Genomic DNA, 20,432 nt, shown 5'->3' with positions numbered 1-20,432 from the left:
TTTGTTTCTCTATTCCCATTTTATGAAATAAAATTTCTTAGAAGATAATGTTAGTCTGATTTATTTTTTAATAATATTGTATAGAACTACATACTAAAATTAAGTCAATGTTTTACATGTGATAGGGTGCAGGCGTTGGTACACTCATGAGAGGAGAGTCCAAATATTCCATTTCACTAGTGCTGGCCACTGGCTCAGTCTGTGTCGTCATCTTCTGCTGTAATGTCTCATACAACTTATGCACAGACTCATTGTGCTGCGTGCCCGGCTGTAAGGCCTTCATCAAAGTCTGTATTCTTGTCTCTGGAAGCTTAGGGTGGATATACCACAACAATTTCAGTAAATGTCTTGTAACATTATCCTTAGACAATCCAGCGAAAAAGAACTCATCAAATAATACTGTACTGAAGTCTTCACCTTGGAACTCATCAGGTAGTTGTACTAATAGTGCCACAAGAGCATGTAAGAATGGGTCCTCATAAGCCCTTCCATCTTTACAACTACCCAGGATGCTGAGAATACGTAGCAGTGCTCCTCTATCTCTTAACTTAGCTGCATGCAGTGTGTAGTACATAGCTAGCACTCCACATACTGAACTCTCCCTCATATAAGCTTCACAAGCATCAGGCGGAGGCCCTGAATGTTCAATAGTTGTAATCGCTGATTCTCTCTCATCTGGGGGCAACTTATTATGCAAAGCTCTGACTTGATCATCAACCATCAGAGACATCAGAGCAGGTAAATATTTAGTAACCACTTGACTATCAAGCTTAGGCTCTTTAAACTCTTGAGAATCAATCATTACCCAAGCACTTAAGCCCAATGACAACATTCTCAATAACAGTATTAATATTGTATTATCTCTTGGAAGTGCTTCTGTGTTTATTAAATGTTGCAATATCTTGATAGCAGAGGTTGCTAAGAAGTTTATAGCATAAGGATCACAGAGGGTCATAGACAAATCACCTAGGACTTGCTCCTGGCCTCTTTTGATACTGTCCAAAAACCCTTGAAGTTCTCTAGATCTCTTTATGTCAACATTTCTTTCTCTAATGCATGCATCAAGGCACCAAGTGAACTTATGACACGGGTCTACTGATATAATATCTTGAATTTCCAGATCATGCAAAGCCATCAACAGCTCAGCTCTTAGAGTACAATAGTGAACATTTCTTGTCCTTAGGAACAATGTACGAAGGAACTGTAAGACCATGTCATACAACTTGACACTGTTGCCAATCATGTGGGCAAGTTTCTGAACTACAGCTCCTTGCCTCCTCACTTTAGGAGATGGAGAAAAGAATAGGTTTGTCAAGTTCTCTTGGTCAAATAGAACATTCTCCTTCTCTCTGATGTATTGACTGAGTAATGGTGATACTTCATCACCAAAGAGGGATTGATTGTCTTGCCATATTTGTCGCTTTACCTCCGTTTCAGTGTCATTATACAGTTCACGATCCTTCACTAATACTTTGAGGAATTTGTCATCAATATGAGGAGTGTTTTTCAATATGCTCATTATAACTGGTCTCAGAGACTTAACCTTTACTACAGGAAAACTTTTAGTTAGCAATTCTTTTAGTTTCTTATCATGCTCTTTACCATCTTTAGAACCCAGTTCATTTATGTGTGCTATTAGTTTATCTCTCAGTTCTTCCAATACAGATGTGTGGAAATCAAGCCGACGTACTCCGTGAAGGTCTAATAGAGGCAACATCGGCCTTAAAGAAGGTAATAATATACCATTTTCCAGTTGAAACTCTTCAATAGCTTTCAAGGGGTCAGTGCAGCTAGTGAGTGCATCACGAAGGTACGACTGTCCTGGGACGCCAACCTCTTCCAATCCCGTGCCGGGTAGTTTACTTGACGAAGCCATATTCTATGTACAGGCTTTTATTCTTTCAACATTTATAAAAGGTCTATTTTAACAAATAACACAATGTTTAATAAACAGTTACAACAAGCGTGACATTTTGACGAATTTGACGTTTGACGATGCTGACATTTACTTTTTAAATTGTCTGTGGTTGTCTATTGTGTACGGTTCCACCACTGATAGTAAATAGATTTTTATGCACATAAAATATTCATGATCAAAATTGGAAATTCGTAAAATTAACCTCGAGCATAAAATAATAATTTGCAATATAAATCAGGAAACATTCACTTTATTTAATGAGATTTTCTAAATTATAATTTGAATCAGGAACTTGAATCTTGAACATTGATCTTGAATGTCTTTCTTTATTGTCATTGTCATTACGGTGGGTGGTGTCAACGTCATTTTCTTTCATTCAGATTCAGTACATTTTCATTTGTTGTACAACTAAACGAATCACTAATGAAAACAACCTAAAATAAATTTGAAAATACTTCATTTCAAGATGGATAAACAAAAAACGTAAGTAATCATTAACCGCGCAATACCTTACACCATGCAGCAATGCACCATGTGAATGAAATCCGTTACTGTGGTTGTCCCGATCGATAAAGAATAAGATAATTTTCCTATAAATTACGATGGTCTGAAATAGGCTACACATCAACAGTATCCTATTAATTAACCTTTTATTTCAGACTTATATGTGGAGATGTAAATGGAAACTTCAATGCCTTGTTTTCCCGCGTTGAGACTATAGTCAAGAAGTCTGGACCTTTCGATGTCCTGTTATGCGCGGGAAACTTTTTTGGAGATGATAACTCACAATTAGATGCTTATAAAATGGGCACCCGAAAAGGTAAGATAGAGTTTAAAAATAATTTTCATTTTATAAAGGACCAACTTGCTGCGAGAAAATTGTTACCTTTTATAATCATTATTGTTTCAGTGCCAGTGACTACTTATGTTTTTGGGCCATCTAAAAGTGAACATGTCCCACTTTATTGTGAAGAGGGATCAGAGATAGTCCCAAATGTTATCTACATGGGTAAGTCCTATATCGCTTTAAGTTTAACATTTCTTTGACATCATTTTAACATGTTTCCTTTGAAAAGTTACGTACAATATTCTGCTAACATATTATGTTATTGAATTCCAGGTAAAAGAGGTATATTTACAACCAGTGCTGATGTTAAAATAGCTTACCTAACCGGTTTATCAAGACGAGAGCTTGGCAAAGAGGTTCCAATGTGCACATTTGAGCCCAGTGACTGCAGTGCTGTGAGGGATGCATGTTTTAGAGGCCAGAGTGAATATAGAGGAGTTGATTTACTTATAACTACGCTATGGCCTGCTGGGATACAGCAAGATGAAATACAGAAGGTATAAAAAATGTATTGCTATAATATTGTTGGGTAAAATGAAGCAATTTCCCAAATGAATTGATGTTATTATGTATTTTTTCTTTTGCAGGTAGATATAGAACAGGAGAACTTATCTGACTTACTGTCTTGGCTTGCCCTCCATATAAAACCTAGATATCATTTTGTACCATCTCCTGCAAAACATTATGAAAGGCAACCTTACAGGTAATTCATTTTATCTCCTCATCAGTTTCAAATAATAAAAAGAAATGATTCAATTAAATGAATGTAGAAGAATTTGAATTAAGAATTTTAAGACTTATTTTTTATATTTCTATGAAGTAGGACATAATATCATCCATGTGGCCAGTGTTTTTTAATTAAATACTTTTTGGTTCTAGAAACCTCTCCACCCACCAAGACTACAGGGAAGTAGCAACTAGGTTCATAGCGTTAGCTCCAGTCGGTAACAAAGTTAAAGAGAAATGGATTTACGCCTGCTCTCTACAACCTATCTCTAAGATGAGGATCACAGATCTGTTACAAGGCACCACGGATGAGACGCAGTGTCCTTATGATCCTGAATTGCTGAAGCAACATCAACCTGGGAAAGTTGTGAAGGTATAATTATAATTATTGAGCTTGTTAATGAATAGGGAAACACATAATCCTATTGCTGCTATATGCTGCGTCTTATTATACACAACTTTCTTTCAATTATTCTAATATGGTCAAAATGTCCTAGGAACAACCATAATATATTTATTTAAACTTTTTTATTAGGCATCAATGGCCCATAGATAAATACCTTAAACTAACATATGTATGTTATATACAAAAAAAAGTTTAAAACTTAAATCTATGTTAGTAGTACTTCACTTATTATCTAATGTATGCTGATAATTTATGTATTTCAGTTTAGTGGTAACGGTCAATACTTCTTCAATATGGACGGCCCAGAAGATGATCAAGGCAAGAGAAAAAGAAAGGGCAGAGATGATACCCAAGAAAGGAAAAAGAAAGAATTTGATCCAGGTAACACAACTACTAACCGCTAACAACTACTAACATTAGCCCCATATAAGTAATGTTAAAATCGTATTTTTGGTAACTAAACCTAAAAATATTAGGGTCAGCAATAATTTGAACTTCACTTCACCAAGACAGGAGGCCGTCCAAAAATATTAAAAAAGATTATTATATTTCTTTCAGATACCTGTTGGTTCTGCCTCTCATCCCCAACTGTGGAGAAGCATCTAGTGATAAGTGTGGGCACCCACTGTTACCTGGCATTAGCCAAGGGCCCTCTGACACCTTACCACGTTCTTATCCTACCTATTGCACATCATCAAGCTAGCACTAGGGTGAGTATATATGCATGGGAACAGGGATGAAGTCTCTAAAAAGGGTTGTGTTCCAATGTGATATAATAGGGAGAGTACATAAGGCAGTACATAGGGATAGTCCAAAAGGGAGTATATGTATAGAGAGAGTACGTACATAAGGAAATACACAGGGAAGGTTAATTGGAGAATACATAAGGGAGTAAATAGTAGAAGTACACTGGAGTGTTCATCAGGGAAGAGCTGAAAAGAAGATGTAAGGTTGTGGAAATTATCTCATAAAAGTTACAACCCTTGCTGTGAGTAGATGCGAGTTTCAGACTAAAGACTGCTTGTTTCTATACCCAGACAAAATATAGCCATGTTTGATGTTACTCGGCAATAGTGAAGCTTAGAAGTTTCGGAGTCTTAAAGCAAACAAACCGTGTTTTTTTTTTTTTAGTATTGTTACGTAATTTCCAGGTACCTGACGAGATAATAGAAGAAATAAAGAAATTTAAGGGCGCGTTGAAGAAGTTCTACGCGTCCATGGGCATGCTGGTGGTGTTCTTCGAGCGCAACTACCGCACGTCGCACATGCAGATACAGAGCGTGCCCGTGCCCAGGCAATGTGAGCCGCAGCTGTTGGAAATCTTTCAGGTTCGTTTATATGGCATTCTGTATTCTACATAGTCAAAGGGCTAGCTAAATGTAACTGAGTGAGTGCCATTCATAACTTTCGGTCAGTGGTGTAACCCGTTTCCCTTGGGAACAACTACGCGCACTGGATAAAAAGTACCTTATAGCATTCGTTGAGACCTTCATATGCTGGACATCTTAAAGTGAGTTTTTTTTCTGATCTGTGTTTAAGATAGAGCGATAAGTTGGTTCAATAAAACAATTTTTTTCACCTTTATTATAATGGATAACCTACATTATATGATTGTAAAAAGAATACATTAAAGTTTTTTCCAATGTTGCTTATTCAGACCGTCATCCTGACCCTCCAGGCCCTTATCCCAGTTTTCTTTGGAGTCGGCGTAGCATGTTTTCTTCAACCATATACTCCTCAGATATTTGTGGAAAAATATTAGTGCTTCATATACACCACTCAGGGAAGGCCTACATTCAGCAGATGGCAATAGGCTGATAATATGATGATGATACATCAGTTTGACTTTTCTTCCAGGATGAAGCCGGTATAAACAGCATACAAATGGAAGTGCTACCGCCCTACACAGACATACGGCAGGTGACGCTGCCGGGGGCGCCGTACTTCCACGCAGAGCTGCCCTCCGGAGACCAGATATATGCTAAGACTAAACAACACTTCCCGCTGCATTTTGGAAGGTATGTATATATTGTGGGCTTTGAATTTACTGTAATATTATTTACATTTTTAGGGCTTGTTTATTACTGTTAATTCAAAATTATTGTTCTTAAACAACTCGTGTTCTGTTGTCTCAACAAGAATTTTGGTTTTTAGACGTTTATTTTTGGTAGGGGAAAGGTAAGGTTACCTTTTATAAAGCAGTAAATAATATATGTAAACTTTCGTCGGTTCCACTCGCCACCCCAACGAACTGCTTCCAGCACCCGGAGAAAAGAAGTCTTTGTCCTTTATCAAACTCTAGAAGTCTAGACTATTGTGTGCCAAATAATTTTATTCGGTTCAGTAGTTTCGTCCTGAAAGCCAGGCAGAGTTAGTTTCACATTTACAATATTAGTAAAGGTTTGTCAAATCCTTTCCAGGGACGTTTTATCTTGCCCGCCGATCTTAAACTGCGAAGACAAGGCCGACTGGCGGCAATGCCAGCTATCGAGACAAGAGGAAGAAGAACACGTAAAGAACTTTCGAGAAAAGTTCCGACCCTTCGACTTTACTGCGGACGATGATAGTGACAGTGATTAAACTGTGTTCGTAATGTGCAGACAATATTCAACCTTACGTGCATATAAATAGAATAGATTTTTCATGGCGTATGAAACATGTTTTTAAAAGCGTGTTTTATAGTTTTTTCATACAGTGCGGACAATATTCAACCTTATGTGCATATAAATAGAAGAGGTTTTTCATGGAGCATATAGCATGTTTTTAAAAGCGTGTTTTTTAAACTGTTTTTAAATTGAATTTATTACTATTTATATCAGGATATATTCAGTAATTTATTGATGTGTAGTCATATTGTAATTCTGTTTTTAAATGTTCTGATTACCTGATTTTAACAATAAATTGATCTTTGTTGAACATTCGTTCGTGCATTGTACAAACCGATTAGTCTTAATTTAAATATAAGGAAAATGAATAGAACAATTTCAAGTAAATGAATTTTTATTTTCGTTCACATCATACTGTCCTAATAACTCATTTGTTTGTATTATAAAAACATATCTGTAACAACATGATTAACTAACCCTTATAATATACTCGTGTATTCATTTATATTAACAAAATGTTTAAAAATGATATGGTACATTGACTAGAATTCAGAATGATAGTTAGAATAACGACTTTTGCTCCTAAACTTGAGATAATGGAGTATAATAAATCATAAATACAATGTATGTAGATAAAAGTGTAGTTTAAGGGACTTGCATGTATCATGTTCACCAAAAGACCTGCTTAGTATACTGGTTTAAAATTAACAGTAGTAGTAATTTATCGAGAAGTTCATAGTTTATATTTTGCAATGAATTTTCGCCATACCCAAATGTTTAAAATTCTAAGTCTTGATGCAAAATAAAACGACAACAATGAAAACATTAACATTGCCAAATGATTACTTGTTGATTACTAAAAACTACATTGTATTATTGACTAGCATTAGGAAATTGTGTCTAGATTATATAAAATAGATCTCAATTAAATATAGGGCAGTCTTCGTTGGAATTACTAAAGAGTGTCAACGTAAACAATTGTAAATCATTATAAATTCACACTTAAAAACATTGTTAGTTGAATACAAACGCAGCTTGTGTCAACACTCGTAAACTATGGCTACAACATGATACAGTTTATAATATACAAATTGTAACTTTCTGCCGTATTCACCAAACTATAGGTAAGTGTATTGTCATGTGTTACTGTTCACTGAGGATTGTATAATACTAACGTTTAATTTACATCGATTATAACACTCGCAATTGATGAATCCATCCATTTGAAGGCGCACCTAACAGTAGTGCGATTTCAATGGGCTCTCGGTATAAGTATTATAATACAATAGGTAGGTATCGATAAAGTTCCACATCATTGTCAACAGTACAAGAAGCAATTCTCAAATTATAAAATAAATCAACATTTCATTCAAATGTATCGTTATCCAAGCAGTCTCCGAAAAGTGAATGTAAAAGCTAAGTTGAGAAGTTCGGGGAAATTTCGTCATTAATTTAGTCTTACAATGTCTGTGTAACGTTGGCAATTTGTGTAAATGGTGTATTGTATACAATTAACAGTATATTTATGTATACATAACAGATTATGCGGTGATTTACTGTTGGCACTTCAACAAATGCTTATCATAATCCTAAGATATAAATAGTTACTTGAAAATTCATTTACACACTCCAAAACCTTAATGTTATAGACAATGATAAGATTTGCCAATGAAAACATTATTGTTTTCATAAACTTTACAACAATCAAACAATTCGTATTTAATTAAATATGGGATATAATTACACAATTACATCCGTAACTAGTTTTAAGACTTTTGGTCAATAAGGCATTAAGTTTAAAATATATATTTTTATTTTAATTATTGTTCTCCTTATTTTTTATATTCGATAGTCATTAATGTGTACTTAGCATTAATTACATTAATATTTACACAACGACCAGTGGTTTTTGAACCTACAACGTTAACGGCATTTGAAGCCGTTTGGTTTAAAATACTCGGTTTCGGAGTACAAAAAGGATTAATGAGTTTTACTATTATACGTGGCACTAAAGAATAAATATAATTATATTGGCTAAACCTACCTATCTACAGTTTTATATACACGTCTAGCAATATGGAAGTGTAACGGAGTTTGGCAACATTTTGTAAAAATATTACATGCAAAATACCAACCAATGCATATGCAGTATTGACAACACTTGAACATGGAAGATTACTTATACGTGGTATAGAAAAGTTGTGAGCCATATGTGTAGGGGCTGTGTTATGACATGGTACTGAAATCCAATCTGGTTAACGTACCATGTCAAAATACGGTCCCAAAAATTATAACTAGTCACTTTAGCTAGAATAAATTGTTCCAAATATTTCAAACTAGTCAAAACTCAAATACTGGTATGGCAGTGTTGTGTAGTACCGTTTTCATATTAGAAAATATTATAGAGAGATAATTAGATACATAATTTAATCCATCATTTTATATTAATAGTGCAGTTTTGTAAGAATAAATTAACCCAGATTGACCATGCCTTATCACCCACTCTCATAGAGTAACAAAACTTTTTCAAGTATCAACAGACAGACTTTACGAGTTTGAGAATACGACTCAAAATCGTACATAGTCTTTTCAGTACATTTTGACATTGACAGCGCCTTCCAATGAGGTTTCATGTCATTTGATTGGCTTGAAGGCCGCCATCTTTAATAGTGCCGTTCCACGTTTAATTTGAATGTTATTTTCAAACGTTTATTTGGAATGCTTCCCTAGTGACCTTAGGGTCGTGTGCGGGGTGCGAGGGATGCGGATGTGGGGCCCTCTTGCGTCGGTGATGTCCCTCGCATTCTGTGTCGTCGGAGAAGCGAGACGGCGGGTGAATGTGCTCGTTGAAAGACGGGTAGTTCGATATACTGCGAACGAATCGGTTTTAGTGGTAGTATCAAGTTGGTAAATTAATAAAATGTTAAGATTTTGTAAATATATTTTCAAACATCAACGTTATAGAAAGTTGCATATTATTACTTTAAAAAAATATGAAGCATCATTCTTAGTTAAGACAGGTCGCTGCGACACCCATATGACTGTTAATTCTCTAGAAAATGTGGCACTGTTAATTGCCTCTCAGCCCATGAAGCTTTAGACGGCTTTGTAAATTAATATGTAATTTAATATTTTACTATTAACATCTATTGGACATTAATCAAAATCGTAGAGAAAGGTACATAATCCAAGTGGTCTGAATTGTATCAAGTTCCTAGGACTACTTATTTTAATTTTTTTTGCCATGTCTACTCAACGCTCAATCCTTTTTGTGAGATTCTCCATGTGAGAGGAGGCCTGTACCCAGCAGTTGGAAGGCGATAGGCTGTAACGAACCCCCAAAGTTGGACTATGCACCTTGCTCTTGCACTAATCTATAAGGTAAGTAAACAATGTATCTACTGCTCACAGTGTCTACAGGTACCTGAAGGTGGTCTCGTCGTTGTGGCTGCTGTACCCCGAGGACGAGCGCACGTGTCGCTTGCCGAGCGCGGCCGCCTTGCCCTTGCGCGAGGGGAACGCCTTGCGGACCACGCCGCCTACTGAGTTCTCTGATGATGATGACGATTCCTCGCGTTCTACGCTTGGATCTGAGAGATGGGGTGAGTATTTTAGACATTAATTTTATATGACTATTCTTTTGTAATCGCTTTTTTGGAAAGTATATGGAAGGTGTTTGCGTTATGCCATGGCCTAAAACTACCCAAAACCGAGGTAGCCCGTGTCATCAAAATGTGGAACAGGTATATTTTTGGGATAGAAAATTAAGTCTTCAATAAGTCCCAAGTTCGCCGACAGCAAATTAAGGTAAACGTCCGTTTTTGTGCATTTTCGGAAACTTGGGCTTTCGTCCAATAAGCTCCTATTTAAAACCGTATAAATCAGAACATTTGGGAGAACTTTTTTAATATAGATTTGTTTTCCTATGTTGAAGAAGCTACACAAACTAACATGAAGTGGGATGTGCGGGCCGCAGCCGTGCTTGCGGCTCGCTGTCGGAGTGCGGCGCGCTGGCGTCGTCGCTGGCGTCGTCTTCGTACTCTGTAATGGGCAGGTGCAGCGTTAGTATCTTCTTCACCTCCGAGTCCGTCGAGCCCAAGTTGTCCGACTCTGCAATGGTAACGGAATATCTCATGCGACGCTCCTTTAGTCTCGTAGCCGTCAACACGCCACGAATGGACGATACGAAAGTGGATGATTATGCATGAAACGATCTCTAAAGCTTTTGCACGTTCGTAGTATTTTTGTTGACTTCGTGGCATCGTTCACAGCAAAGCACATGACATGAAGTGAATAAAACCATAAAACCCATGGCACAGATGTGTATATGACAATGACACGACACACTAGGGAGAGGGCGCCAACACTCGGAAGCGGGAACGTTCACACTAGTCATGACAATGAGTGGAGTGCTACACAAACAAACAAGAACGGAAGGTATGTCACAATACATACTCTGTGCATGCTTACCTTTATAAATTACAACACCATTTACGCTCCCAAAGGTTGCATAAAAGGCGATCATTATGTCAAATTACAATTCAATTACTTAAACTTAAATGGGACAAAGTAAACTTAATTAATAGAAAGTGCAAGCTACGTAAAATAAAAGTATATGTAGCTAACTACGTTATAGATACGTAAGCTGTTTCTGTACTGTTTGTGATCAAAGGAGGTTCGTACCTTGGCTCTCTGAGTGCGGGTCTCGGAGTCTGTTGCCTTTTCTTCTTACTTTTGTGTACTCAGGCTCTTTGCCCTGTGTCGAAAAAATAACTGTGTTAATGAATTTTTCAGAATGTGTCCACTAACAGATACGTCAACGTATCTAATGCCGAATAAAGATTTATCCTTTTATCTCACGTTTTACCCTCAGGGTCTTCGATTTCAAACTAGATTTACTCACGTCCCAAAAAGGCCTTTAATTATACGATAATTTACACTTATACGGTGCAGCAGATTATTATCTTCAAAATTATATTCCAGCAAACTAAACAGGTTGAATACCTTATACTTATCGTTCTGCTTAAGGTCGTGATACACGAAGGAGCCTCTGACGGAGTGGTAAGGGCCGCTGTACACGTTGCCGCTGTAGCTGCTCTCGCTGTACGCCGTCGGCTTCGTCAGTTGGAACGTCGCGTACGGACATATGTCTTCTATGTACTCTGTGGAAGAGGTAAGGTGGTTTTTATGCTATGCTGACACGTCATTGGCGAAAACAAAACGCACTATACACTGCACGGTTTCCGCTTTTTCTTGCGGTTTGTGCGGATTCTCGCGGTAGGAGGATCGGCTGACTATTGTTAGGCTAGGGATATAGGAGGCTCTGAGGATAAAATATACCTTTGAAGTCTCTGATAGGTTGTTTCTAGTATGAGATTTTAATTTCAAAGCCTCAGGACCATCCTAGTATCGAAAAAATCTATGTTTGCACTTTCTCCTTACATGGCTTTTCATCTGAATTTTAATTTTGTCCGCTTGGAAGGCCAAACTGAAATTTCGCAAGTATTTCTAAAGTAAGCGTAGCTAAAACCTCTACATTAAAGACACACGAGGCCCCAAAAGATAGAATTTGGTCATGTAATTGATGTACTTAACTCACCATTAGAAGCATGTTTATAATGATGCTGTGGCGCCGGGTGCTGCGCCCTCGCCGCTAAGTACTGCTGGTCGCGGTTGACCTTGTTCTGCAGCTGTGCTACTGATGGAGACTCGCCGACTCCACTTTCTGTCGCTACCGTCTCCGTTGCACCAGCTTCTGTCGACAGGTATGGTATGTTTAAGAGATTTGGAGATGGTATTTCAACTGAATTGTTAAAGAACCCTTCCTGAACGAGAACATTTTTTAGGGTTGGACATATCTGAATTAAAGAAAAAAAAATTGGTGCAAAGGGATCATTTATGGAAAATTAAACTTAAGTTGGGAGGATTTAAGAGGTCTATCAGATAATCTTACGTTAGGAAGATTTAGAAGAGGTTTATCTAATAAGCTAAGTTTAGAAGAAAATTCTTAAAAAAAAATGCTAGTGCCGCGCCTGCAGTATCATCATCATGTCGCATCAGTTGTCGCAAGCGCGTCTACTGTGCACGAGGTCTCGGGTTCGATTCTCTGGTTTTAGAAACTTTCACAAAGCAGCCCGGAGCCTGGAAATTGGTGATTGATACACCCGTGCATCGCAGAGCACGTAAATGTCGGTCCTGCGCCTAATCTCTTTCCGGTCGTGTCGGATTGCTGTCCCATCGGGCTTTGGGAGTGAAGGAATAGTGCACCTGTGTTTGCGCAAATGCTTGTGCACTATAATATGTCTTGCGCAGTTGACTGATGTCCTTATATGGAAACAGTCGCCGTTATCGGCTAGGAGTACATCATTAATGTACTGATATATCTACAGATAGTATGTCGGTGTCTACCGCAGCGCGTGTACTGACTGTTGCGGCGCACGAGCAGCACGATGGCCAGCAGCGCTCCCAGCACCAGCAGCGCCAGCGCGGCCGGCAGCAGCACGCGCGCGCCGCCCAGCGCCCGCCCCGCCGGCGCCGCGCCCGACACCTCGCCTTCTACGCCTGGAACAACGTAAGCCTAGGAATTACAAAATGTTAAGCGTGGCTTATATCGGGGGTGTCGTACTTAATCACATAACACGGACTTTAACTTAGAACTTTTAAAGGAAAACAATTCTGTCGTACATCATTTTTGCCAAACTGTAACCTAAACGGTTACGGAGCGTACGCAAAGTAGCTCTCAATAGAACAAAAAATCCCCCGATTTTGAAACATTATTCATTACTGCTCTGCTCCTATTAGTCTTAGTGTGATGATATATAGCCTTTCTCGATAAATGGGCTATGTAACACATTTTTTCAAATCGGACCAGTAGTTCTTGAGATTAGCGCATTCAAACAAACAAACATACTCTTTAGCTTTATAATATTAGTATAGATTCTATATTTATCTAAACGCTTTAATAAATTATAATCTGCCTACTACTGAATACTGTAATACTTCTGAAATCATCTACTTAATGATAGAGAGTTTTCTAAATAACACAAAACACTTACTCCCGCTAAGAGAATGCGTAGTGAAGTTATAGAGCGCGACGGCATGTCCCGCGTTGTTGTGTGCGGTGATCCGCAGTTGGTAATGTGTGGCTGGAGTTAGTCCTGGCACGCTGAACACTCGCTCCGTTGCCTGCACGCTGTTCGATACTAAACGCCACTGCGGAAGAGAAAATAAATGTTGAAACAGCTATGGATCATTATTATTATTAGTTTTACCACGATACGGCCATAATCTTGCAGACTAGGAAACTGTAATTGTTAGTCCATTTTTAACCAGACTAGTCGTGGATGACTGTCCACAGTTTCCAGTATCAGCCCAATACCTATGTATTTCAAAGGACTGGTGACAACATTCATTCACAGATATTTGAGTCTGAATGAACCATAGTTCATCCAAATCAAATGAATATTCTAAAAAAATTTAGATATATCCAAATCAAATCTCTTTTTTAACCTTCTACCTGGACGACATTAGAGTTTTGACCAAGATCTTTAGATAAACCTACTAACATGGCTTTTAAATATACAACATACCTGCGATTGACTGATTTCTCGGTACTCTATGACAAAGTACAGAATCCCGCAGCCGCCATCTCCCCAGGAGTCTAGCCACACTGTCACCGTTGTCGTGTTCAGCGTTATCATTTGAGAGTGCTTTGGTTTTACTGGAACTGAAACACGAAATTTTCAGTAAGTAGGTAATAGAAAGGTTATTTGTTACATTTTTTCCAAAATTAACCAAGTAGAGTGAAACATTTCTATCTTGGTATTGGTCTTCATATCTTGGTGGTTCCGATTTGTTTTTTTTGAACCAATTTACCTTTATTCATTTACATTTGGATTCATTCATCATTCATTCGGAATAAGGAATTCTTATCAAATCTGTAAAATTTCGCCAATGAATTTACATTTTGACAGATTCGGATGGGTTGACCTGCTGGTTACTTATACTCCAAAATGGCGTTAAATATTTAGATTATTTTGAAAATTCCTACCTGTGCCCTTAGTATACGCATGTACAATATCACACGGCAGACCAGTACCGATGCGGTTGAAGGCTGTAATATACAGCTGGTAGCGAGTTCCGCACCATAAGTTAGGAAGAACATGTTCTGATGTGCCGGCTTCCACTTGCAACTCTTCCCAGTCACCATGCTCGCGTTTGTAATTGATCACGTATCCTGGAATTTTAATGGGATTTGGTCAGATTTTTTAAAACAACGAAAGACTAGATTATTGTTAATTAACTTGTTACTTGTTTAATGAATTAGGATGAGTTGAAACTCCTCCTCTTCTTCTGATGAGATGTAAGGCCCTATAATAGGCGTACACTTTCCAAATGCAAAACTCAAGAAAGATGTACTTGAACAGTGTATTGCTTAGCTTAGGACTGAGGACTAAACGAAAAAGGAATACTTCCTCTAAAGTAATGTAACTAATGCTAAACCTATTACTAAACTATTATTTTACCTAATATTGGACTGCCACCATCGCCCTGATCGCTCCACTGAAGATGTAGCGAGTCAGCATAGGAATCCACAACGGCCAACACAGGGGGTTGTGGAGGCACCTTCACTTCGACGCTGTAGGTCACCTCGTCTCGGCCGTGAACGTTTTCTACCGAGCACGTGTAGTTTCCGCTGTCCAAGTACTGCGTCATGCTGTGTCAATGGTGTTAAATGATGTCATGGAAAAAGCAAGTCGATATAACACAAGTTATGGTAAATCATGGAATCAACGGAATTATGGAAAAGAAGGAATTAGAAGTCACGGTGTAACATAACCAGGAAAGATCGTAAATTGTGCCAAGATAAACAGTTACCTGATGATCAGAGAACCATCGCTAGTCACGTTTTTCTCAGAGTTGACTCCAAAGTAGCCCCATTCATGCTCCACGTGGTAGAAGGAGTAGGGACTCCAACCTTATTGCAGGGCAACGATATGTTTTCCTTCCAAGGAGTCACGATGCTGCGGCTAAAAGACGTGATCCGAGCCGGCACTGTCAAGAAACGGGCTTTTTTTGAATAGAAGAATATGAACACCAGTGACCTAAATCAGCGTAGATAAGTTGAAGAACAAGAGAATCGTTTAATTTATTGACCCATAATGTAAATAAGAAAAGAATAATATTGATACCCTAAGAAGTATGACAGATTATAGACTAACCTGATTCAGAAGGTAAAACTGTAACAACCCGAGTGGTTTCTCCTTCTCCAAGCCTTGTTGATGCTGATACCCAGAACTGGTGTGTTGCCCGCGGAGGTGAACGCGAAGTTTCATGGGATAACGTGCTTGGAGACAGCATGCGTTTGTGGGTACCCTCCTAAAGAAATACGTAAGCAGAAACAATGAATAACTCTCATAATTAAAACTTTGAAATCTCCTAAATACTTCTATGCATAGAAAATGTTATACTGACTCGATAAAAACATTACAGGGGCAACAATGTCACATTGAAACAAATAAAATGCAGGCAAGACGATAACACGAACTGTTCAATATCTGCCAAATTCAAATTGTGCTGGTTTTCGGGGTGATGTAACGAAAGTGAATGCAGGATACAAAATGGGTGGTGCTTAGCATGCGGCTGGGATATCTACGGTAGAAAGGGTCGCCTCAGTTGTTTGTGGAGTTAAGCTTGTGGGTACCTCGTATACGAGTGAATGTTGACATTACAGCTTTGCAAGTATAATGAAGAATGGTGTTGAAATGTGTTCCTTGCGCAAGTCTGTGCAGTGGGTCTTTAATTACAGATTTAAAACAGTGGACAAAGAGAAAGACTGGTATGACAGAAAATAGAGTGATAGAAAAGAAAGTGTGCAGAGATCATCATGAGTGTCTTGTGGAGAGGTCGAATATAGGGCGAATACCAAAAGGAATTCATAGGGCTGATTGAATGCCCTAGCATGGTACACTAACCTTATTGGCGGTGTCCTTAAAAAAGGTCACTTGTGTAGTACTCGCAACCGGTTTGCATGTATGAAAAGATGAATGAATGTGGAAGAAGCAAAAGGGATCGTAGCATGATGAGTTCTGTAGCATCTTCATATCTCAATGAGAGAATGGCATGTTGTATGTACATAGATGTTACAGACGTACACAGCTTTGAATGGATAGATACATTTCAACACTGCCTGCTCTGACTTACTCAAGTTACGCTAAAATTTTTCGTGGGTATAGCCTTCGTATAATTTGACGTGATGTTACCTACATGAAATTTAGCGAATGACGGAATGTGGTAGGCGAACACTTGACAAAAGCCACACACAACATTGAACCAGATTTTGTGATGACTGATCATTTACATATAAAACATGACCAATGAGGTCTAATCGCCCGGTCGAAGATGCACATATAATGTGTATGTACGAACCTCCCGTCCATCTTCAATGACGCTCATATAGAGAGTATATCCCACGAGAACTCCGTTCGGGGCAGCTGGTGGAAGCCATGATACTAAAATCTTGTTACGCGAAGATACGACTGCTTTGATGTCAGCCGGAGCAGAGGGTACTGTAAAAAGAAAGGCAATTTGCAATGAATACTGCATTTCATCGACAGAATCTGTAATTTGTGAAATGATAAGTCGTAAATATTATGTAAGAATTTTATGCAAAGTTAGCTTGTTTGTCAATGTTCTAGAAATGGAAAAGACCTCAGAAAAAGTATCAACTTACCATCTTCTTCAGTATGGCAATAAACCGGAGCTGCCCTAACTCCGTCCCCAGCCGCAGTGAAGGCACACACAGTCACCGAATAGTTGGTGTACCGCCGAAGTCCCGATAACGTCGTGTGCAACCCTGATATTTGCTTAGTAACTGCTTCTTCATTACCTGCAATAGAAGTTACTTCAGGATGCCGAAGTAAAGAAAAAAACTGAACTGAAATCGATTCTTGGAAAATAGAACTTAAAAACACTTAGTTAAAGTACAGTATGGTTCATGTGAATAGGATACATACCATACCAATCGGTGACGGGTGCGTAAGTTACTCTGTATCCTTGTAGTACTCCGTTACGTCCTCTGAGGGGTGGTGGCTCCCATGCTACTCGGACTGATTGCGAACTTAGCGCTGTGCATTGCAGAGCTCCTGGAGGCAGGCTGGGAACTAATAGCGATAAAAACGAAATTAAAAACGAAGTATATTATTCTAAGTTAGATGACTTTGTTTTGTTTGGGTACATCTGAATCTTTAGCCCTGAATGAATTCTATTTTCAAACTCACCATCTTCCATGGTAGTGGCAGTAGTTGGAGGCGAGGCAGGGCCCGCTCCCCTACTATTATAAGCTTGTACAACGACTGCATACGCGGCGTGTTTCTGCAAGCCTGAGAGTGTGGTCCTTGCTCGAGCAGTACCGGCCCCTTCAACTGTACGAACTGTGTAGGATGCCCCGCCCGGACCGCTTGCGCTTAGAACTGTGCTGTTACTGTTTAGCTGGAAGAGGAGTTTGATTTAAGAGTAAATCAACACACGTAGAAGTGGTATTTGTTATTGGGTCACGTGATTGTTTGAAAGAGCAGCCGAGACCCTGGTACATAAAAAAAAAAACAAAAACATAATTAACTAAAAATCAGGGCTGTGCTCAGCACAGTTTATACTGAGATATACCCCTTGCCACACTGTTTATTTTTTTTGTATACCATGTGTTCTTTTTCAATGAATATACATGGTGGGTTTTAAAAAAAATCTGACACTCGTGCTGCGCCCACAGCGGGAGGTGTCATTTGATGACTTCCTACCACAAAAAAGTGTATGTGTAATGCATGGCTTACCTCTTGAAATCCCACATAGTATCCAAGTATATTCCCGTTCCATAAATCTCTTTGTGGTGGTTCCCAGCTGACGATGAGTTCTGTAGAACTTTTCGCTTCTACTCTTACATCCAGTGGAGGGCCGCTTGGAACTAAGAAAATGGGACAGTTTTAATACTTTGGGCACTTGTGTATTCTTAAACTTATAAATAGGTATTATAATGAATTCGGGTCTTACTTTCCTCAGTCGTAGTAACTTGTATCAGCTGACTCGGCTCGCTTTGTCCCAGTCTGTTTTCAGCGATTATTCTGAGATGATACGAGGTCGCTGGTTGTAGATTCTGCACGCTCGCTGAAGTAACACTTCCCGGGACTATCACTTTTTGAGGAGTCGTTGGCCACGAATCTGTTAAGCGGACATTGATTAAAGTTTCTAACCGACCTATCCTTGATTCGCCGGATTTTTTTTGTGTATGTTCAGAGATCATGTTTTAGGTTTTTTTTTGTTGAGAACTACACAAACCTGGAGCTTCCTTATATTGTACGATGTAATTTATGATAGGACTGTTGCCAGCATATGGTTGTGTCCACGATATCTGTATCGCTCTTGACTGTTGATCGATTATCCTTATGTTTTTGGCATTTCGGGGACCTGAAACATATTTTACGTATGAGCAAGCTTTGGCTTTAGGACTTCGGATATTACTTAGATCTTTTAACTATGAGAACAGTTCAAAATTTCAATGTTTTAACCTCTTGTACAACAAGGTGTATGAGCATTTCATCTTGTCCATATGCGTTGGATGCTCGGCACGTTAGGGCTCCGGTGTCCTGTCTATACGTCTGTAGGATGCTTAACTCAGACACTAATCCATCGTCTAACACTTGTTCCCGAATTGTGTATCTGAAAAAGTGGGTTTTAGTTAGAACTGGATTTCGATACAAGCTTTCAATATTGACCTAATTTCGAAGCGGCTCATATAAGAAGTGCGAAATCGTTTATCATGTTTATTTATTTCCAGATACAAAAGCACCGTTCTTTCTGACAATGATAACAGAACTACTTTCGTCAATCTGTTTCGTAGTTTTTGCATGAAAGAACGTACAATCTTACAAGCGTTTATAATTTTAGTAGGATTAAATCTGTCTTGTGCATGTTATCCCAATCCTCTGATTCAATTTTCATATACCTTTGATCCAAATGGTGTGCGATAGTATGATGATGTGGGCTTCGCCAGCTGACTTCTAGAGGCGCGTCTCCTGATGCAGCACATTGCAGGTGAGCTGCCTCCCCAGCTGTCACCTGCACTGTCTTGCTCTTCATTGGAAACCTCGCCGGGGCTATGAGGAAAGGGCAAAAATAAATTGTATCATTGTTCAAACTAATTGATTTGAGCTAAGTTTATGAATGCAATTTTTTTTTGATAAAACCTAATTGACCATTCTGCAAATCACAGTACCGTGGCTAAACATCAATAACATAATTTAATTGATTTTAATACAAATAGGCCTAGGCATATCTAGCAGTCGTGGTCTTCCTTCCTATTTTTCTCCAGGTATGCTTTTTAATTAAATGTGTATCATTTAACAAGACTCCAATCGTCTATTGAAATACTATAGCCTAAAGCTTAATTCTAAAAACAACAATAAAACTATTAAGAACATGAAACGGATAGACTAGTTAATTTTCTTTAAAGCAAATGTTTGTCTAAGCATTGAATCCGAACATTCCAGACGTAGGCCTCCTAATAAACTCGGAATATTAGATACCCAAAGCATGTACACAATCAACTAACCTAATCGAGCTCGATCGTGCTGTGTTTCAGAACTAGAAGTCTACCTAAATTAGAATTTGGCAGAAGAAAGTCTACTATCTTCCATTGTACCTTCTACTGCAATAAGAAAACTGTTGACAATAGTTTTTCCATTTCTCCTACCGCTTAACTGAAGGTTAAAATACAACTAATATTAGGTAATAAAGAGAATTTACAAGTAAATTGTTCAAAAACATTTCAATTTTAACTGCGCATAACAATAGTTACAGCAAGAACCCATCAAGAAGCCATCCGATCCTCAACTGTTTGTTTTTGTTAGAACGTCTGTATTGCACCGTTTTCATATC

General features: G+C 38.4%; 3 protein-coding genes across 3 annotated transcripts in view; 1 reads left to right on the top strand and 2 right to left on the bottom strand.

Moving 5' to 3' along the window:
* Positions 1 to 43: 43 nt before the first annotated feature.
* LOC110370592 (negative elongation factor B) lies at positions 44 to 1,973 on the bottom strand. Its single transcript, XM_021326472.3, has one exon. The coding sequence runs from the start codon at positions 1,874 to 1,876 to the stop codon at positions 113 to 115; it is 1,764 nt and encodes a 587-aa protein (XP_021182147.1). The 5' UTR covers positions 1,877 to 1,973; the 3' UTR covers positions 44 to 112.
* A 298-nt stretch (positions 1,974 to 2,271) lies between these two features.
* On the top strand, positions 2,272 to 8,655 carry LOC110370534 (CWF19-like protein 1). Its single transcript, XM_064038176.1, has 11 exons — positions 2,272 to 2,401; positions 2,578 to 2,738; positions 2,829 to 2,927; positions 3,039 to 3,262; positions 3,353 to 3,468; positions 3,645 to 3,864; positions 4,161 to 4,278; positions 4,456 to 4,607; positions 5,049 to 5,225; positions 5,755 to 5,915; positions 6,318 to 8,655. The coding sequence occupies exons 1-11, from the start codon at positions 2,385 to 2,387 to the stop codon at positions 6,475 to 6,477; spliced, it is 1,605 nt and encodes a 534-aa protein (XP_063894246.1). The 5' UTR covers positions 2,272 to 2,384; the 3' UTR covers positions 6,478 to 8,655.
* A 241-nt stretch (positions 8,656 to 8,896) lies between these two features.
* The window catches only part of LOC110370533 (cell adhesion molecule Dscam1), a 160,389-nt gene continuing 148,853 nt past the window's right edge, over positions 8,897 to 20,432 (bottom strand). Inside the window, 24 exon segments of the mRNA XM_064038178.1 lie at positions 8,897 to 9,373; positions 9,928 to 10,093; positions 10,455 to 10,613; positions 11,187 to 11,259; positions 11,508 to 11,665; positions 12,103 to 12,258; positions 12,930 to 13,064; positions 13,559 to 13,715; positions 14,093 to 14,229; positions 14,554 to 14,739; positions 15,029 to 15,219; positions 15,381 to 15,417; positions 15,420 to 15,557; positions 15,725 to 15,881; positions 16,932 to 17,071; positions 17,236 to 17,391; positions 17,519 to 17,665; positions 17,783 to 17,993; positions 18,332 to 18,462; positions 18,549 to 18,716; positions 18,834 to 18,947; positions 18,950 to 18,962; positions 19,064 to 19,214; positions 19,501 to 19,651. Coding sequence (XP_063894248.1) covers positions 9,205 to 9,373; positions 9,928 to 10,093; positions 10,455 to 10,613; positions 11,187 to 11,259; positions 11,508 to 11,665; positions 12,103 to 12,258; positions 12,930 to 13,064; positions 13,559 to 13,715; positions 14,093 to 14,229; positions 14,554 to 14,739; positions 15,029 to 15,219; positions 15,381 to 15,417; positions 15,420 to 15,557; positions 15,725 to 15,881; positions 16,932 to 17,071; positions 17,236 to 17,391; positions 17,519 to 17,665; positions 17,783 to 17,993; positions 18,332 to 18,462; positions 18,549 to 18,716; positions 18,834 to 18,947; positions 18,950 to 18,962; positions 19,064 to 19,214; positions 19,501 to 19,651 — 3,401 coding nt within the window. The 3' untranslated portion in view covers positions 8,897 to 9,204.

Source organism: Helicoverpa armigera, chromosome 15 (genome assembly GCF_030705265.1).
Source record: "Helicoverpa armigera isolate CAAS_96S chromosome 15, ASM3070526v1, whole genome shotgun sequence".
In the NCBI taxonomy this organism is placed as follows: Eukaryota; Metazoa; Arthropoda; class Insecta; order Lepidoptera; family Noctuidae; genus Helicoverpa; species Helicoverpa armigera.
This window is presented reverse-complemented; position numbering and strand designations above follow the sequence as displayed.

Coding starts and splice junctions, on each gene's coding strand:
- LOC110370592 (XM_021326472.3), bottom strand. CDS start 1,876: ATGGCTTCGTCAAGTAAACTACCCGGCACGGGATTGGAAGAGGTTGGC.
- LOC110370534 (XM_064038176.1), top strand. Junction 3,469..3,644: donor TATGAAAGGCAACCTTACAG/GTAATTCATTTT, acceptor TTTTGGTTCTAG/AAACCTCTCCACCCACCAAG. Junction 5,916..6,317: donor TTCCCGCTGCATTTTGGAAG/GTATGTATATAT, acceptor AATCCTTTCCAG/GGACGTTTTATCTTGCCCGC.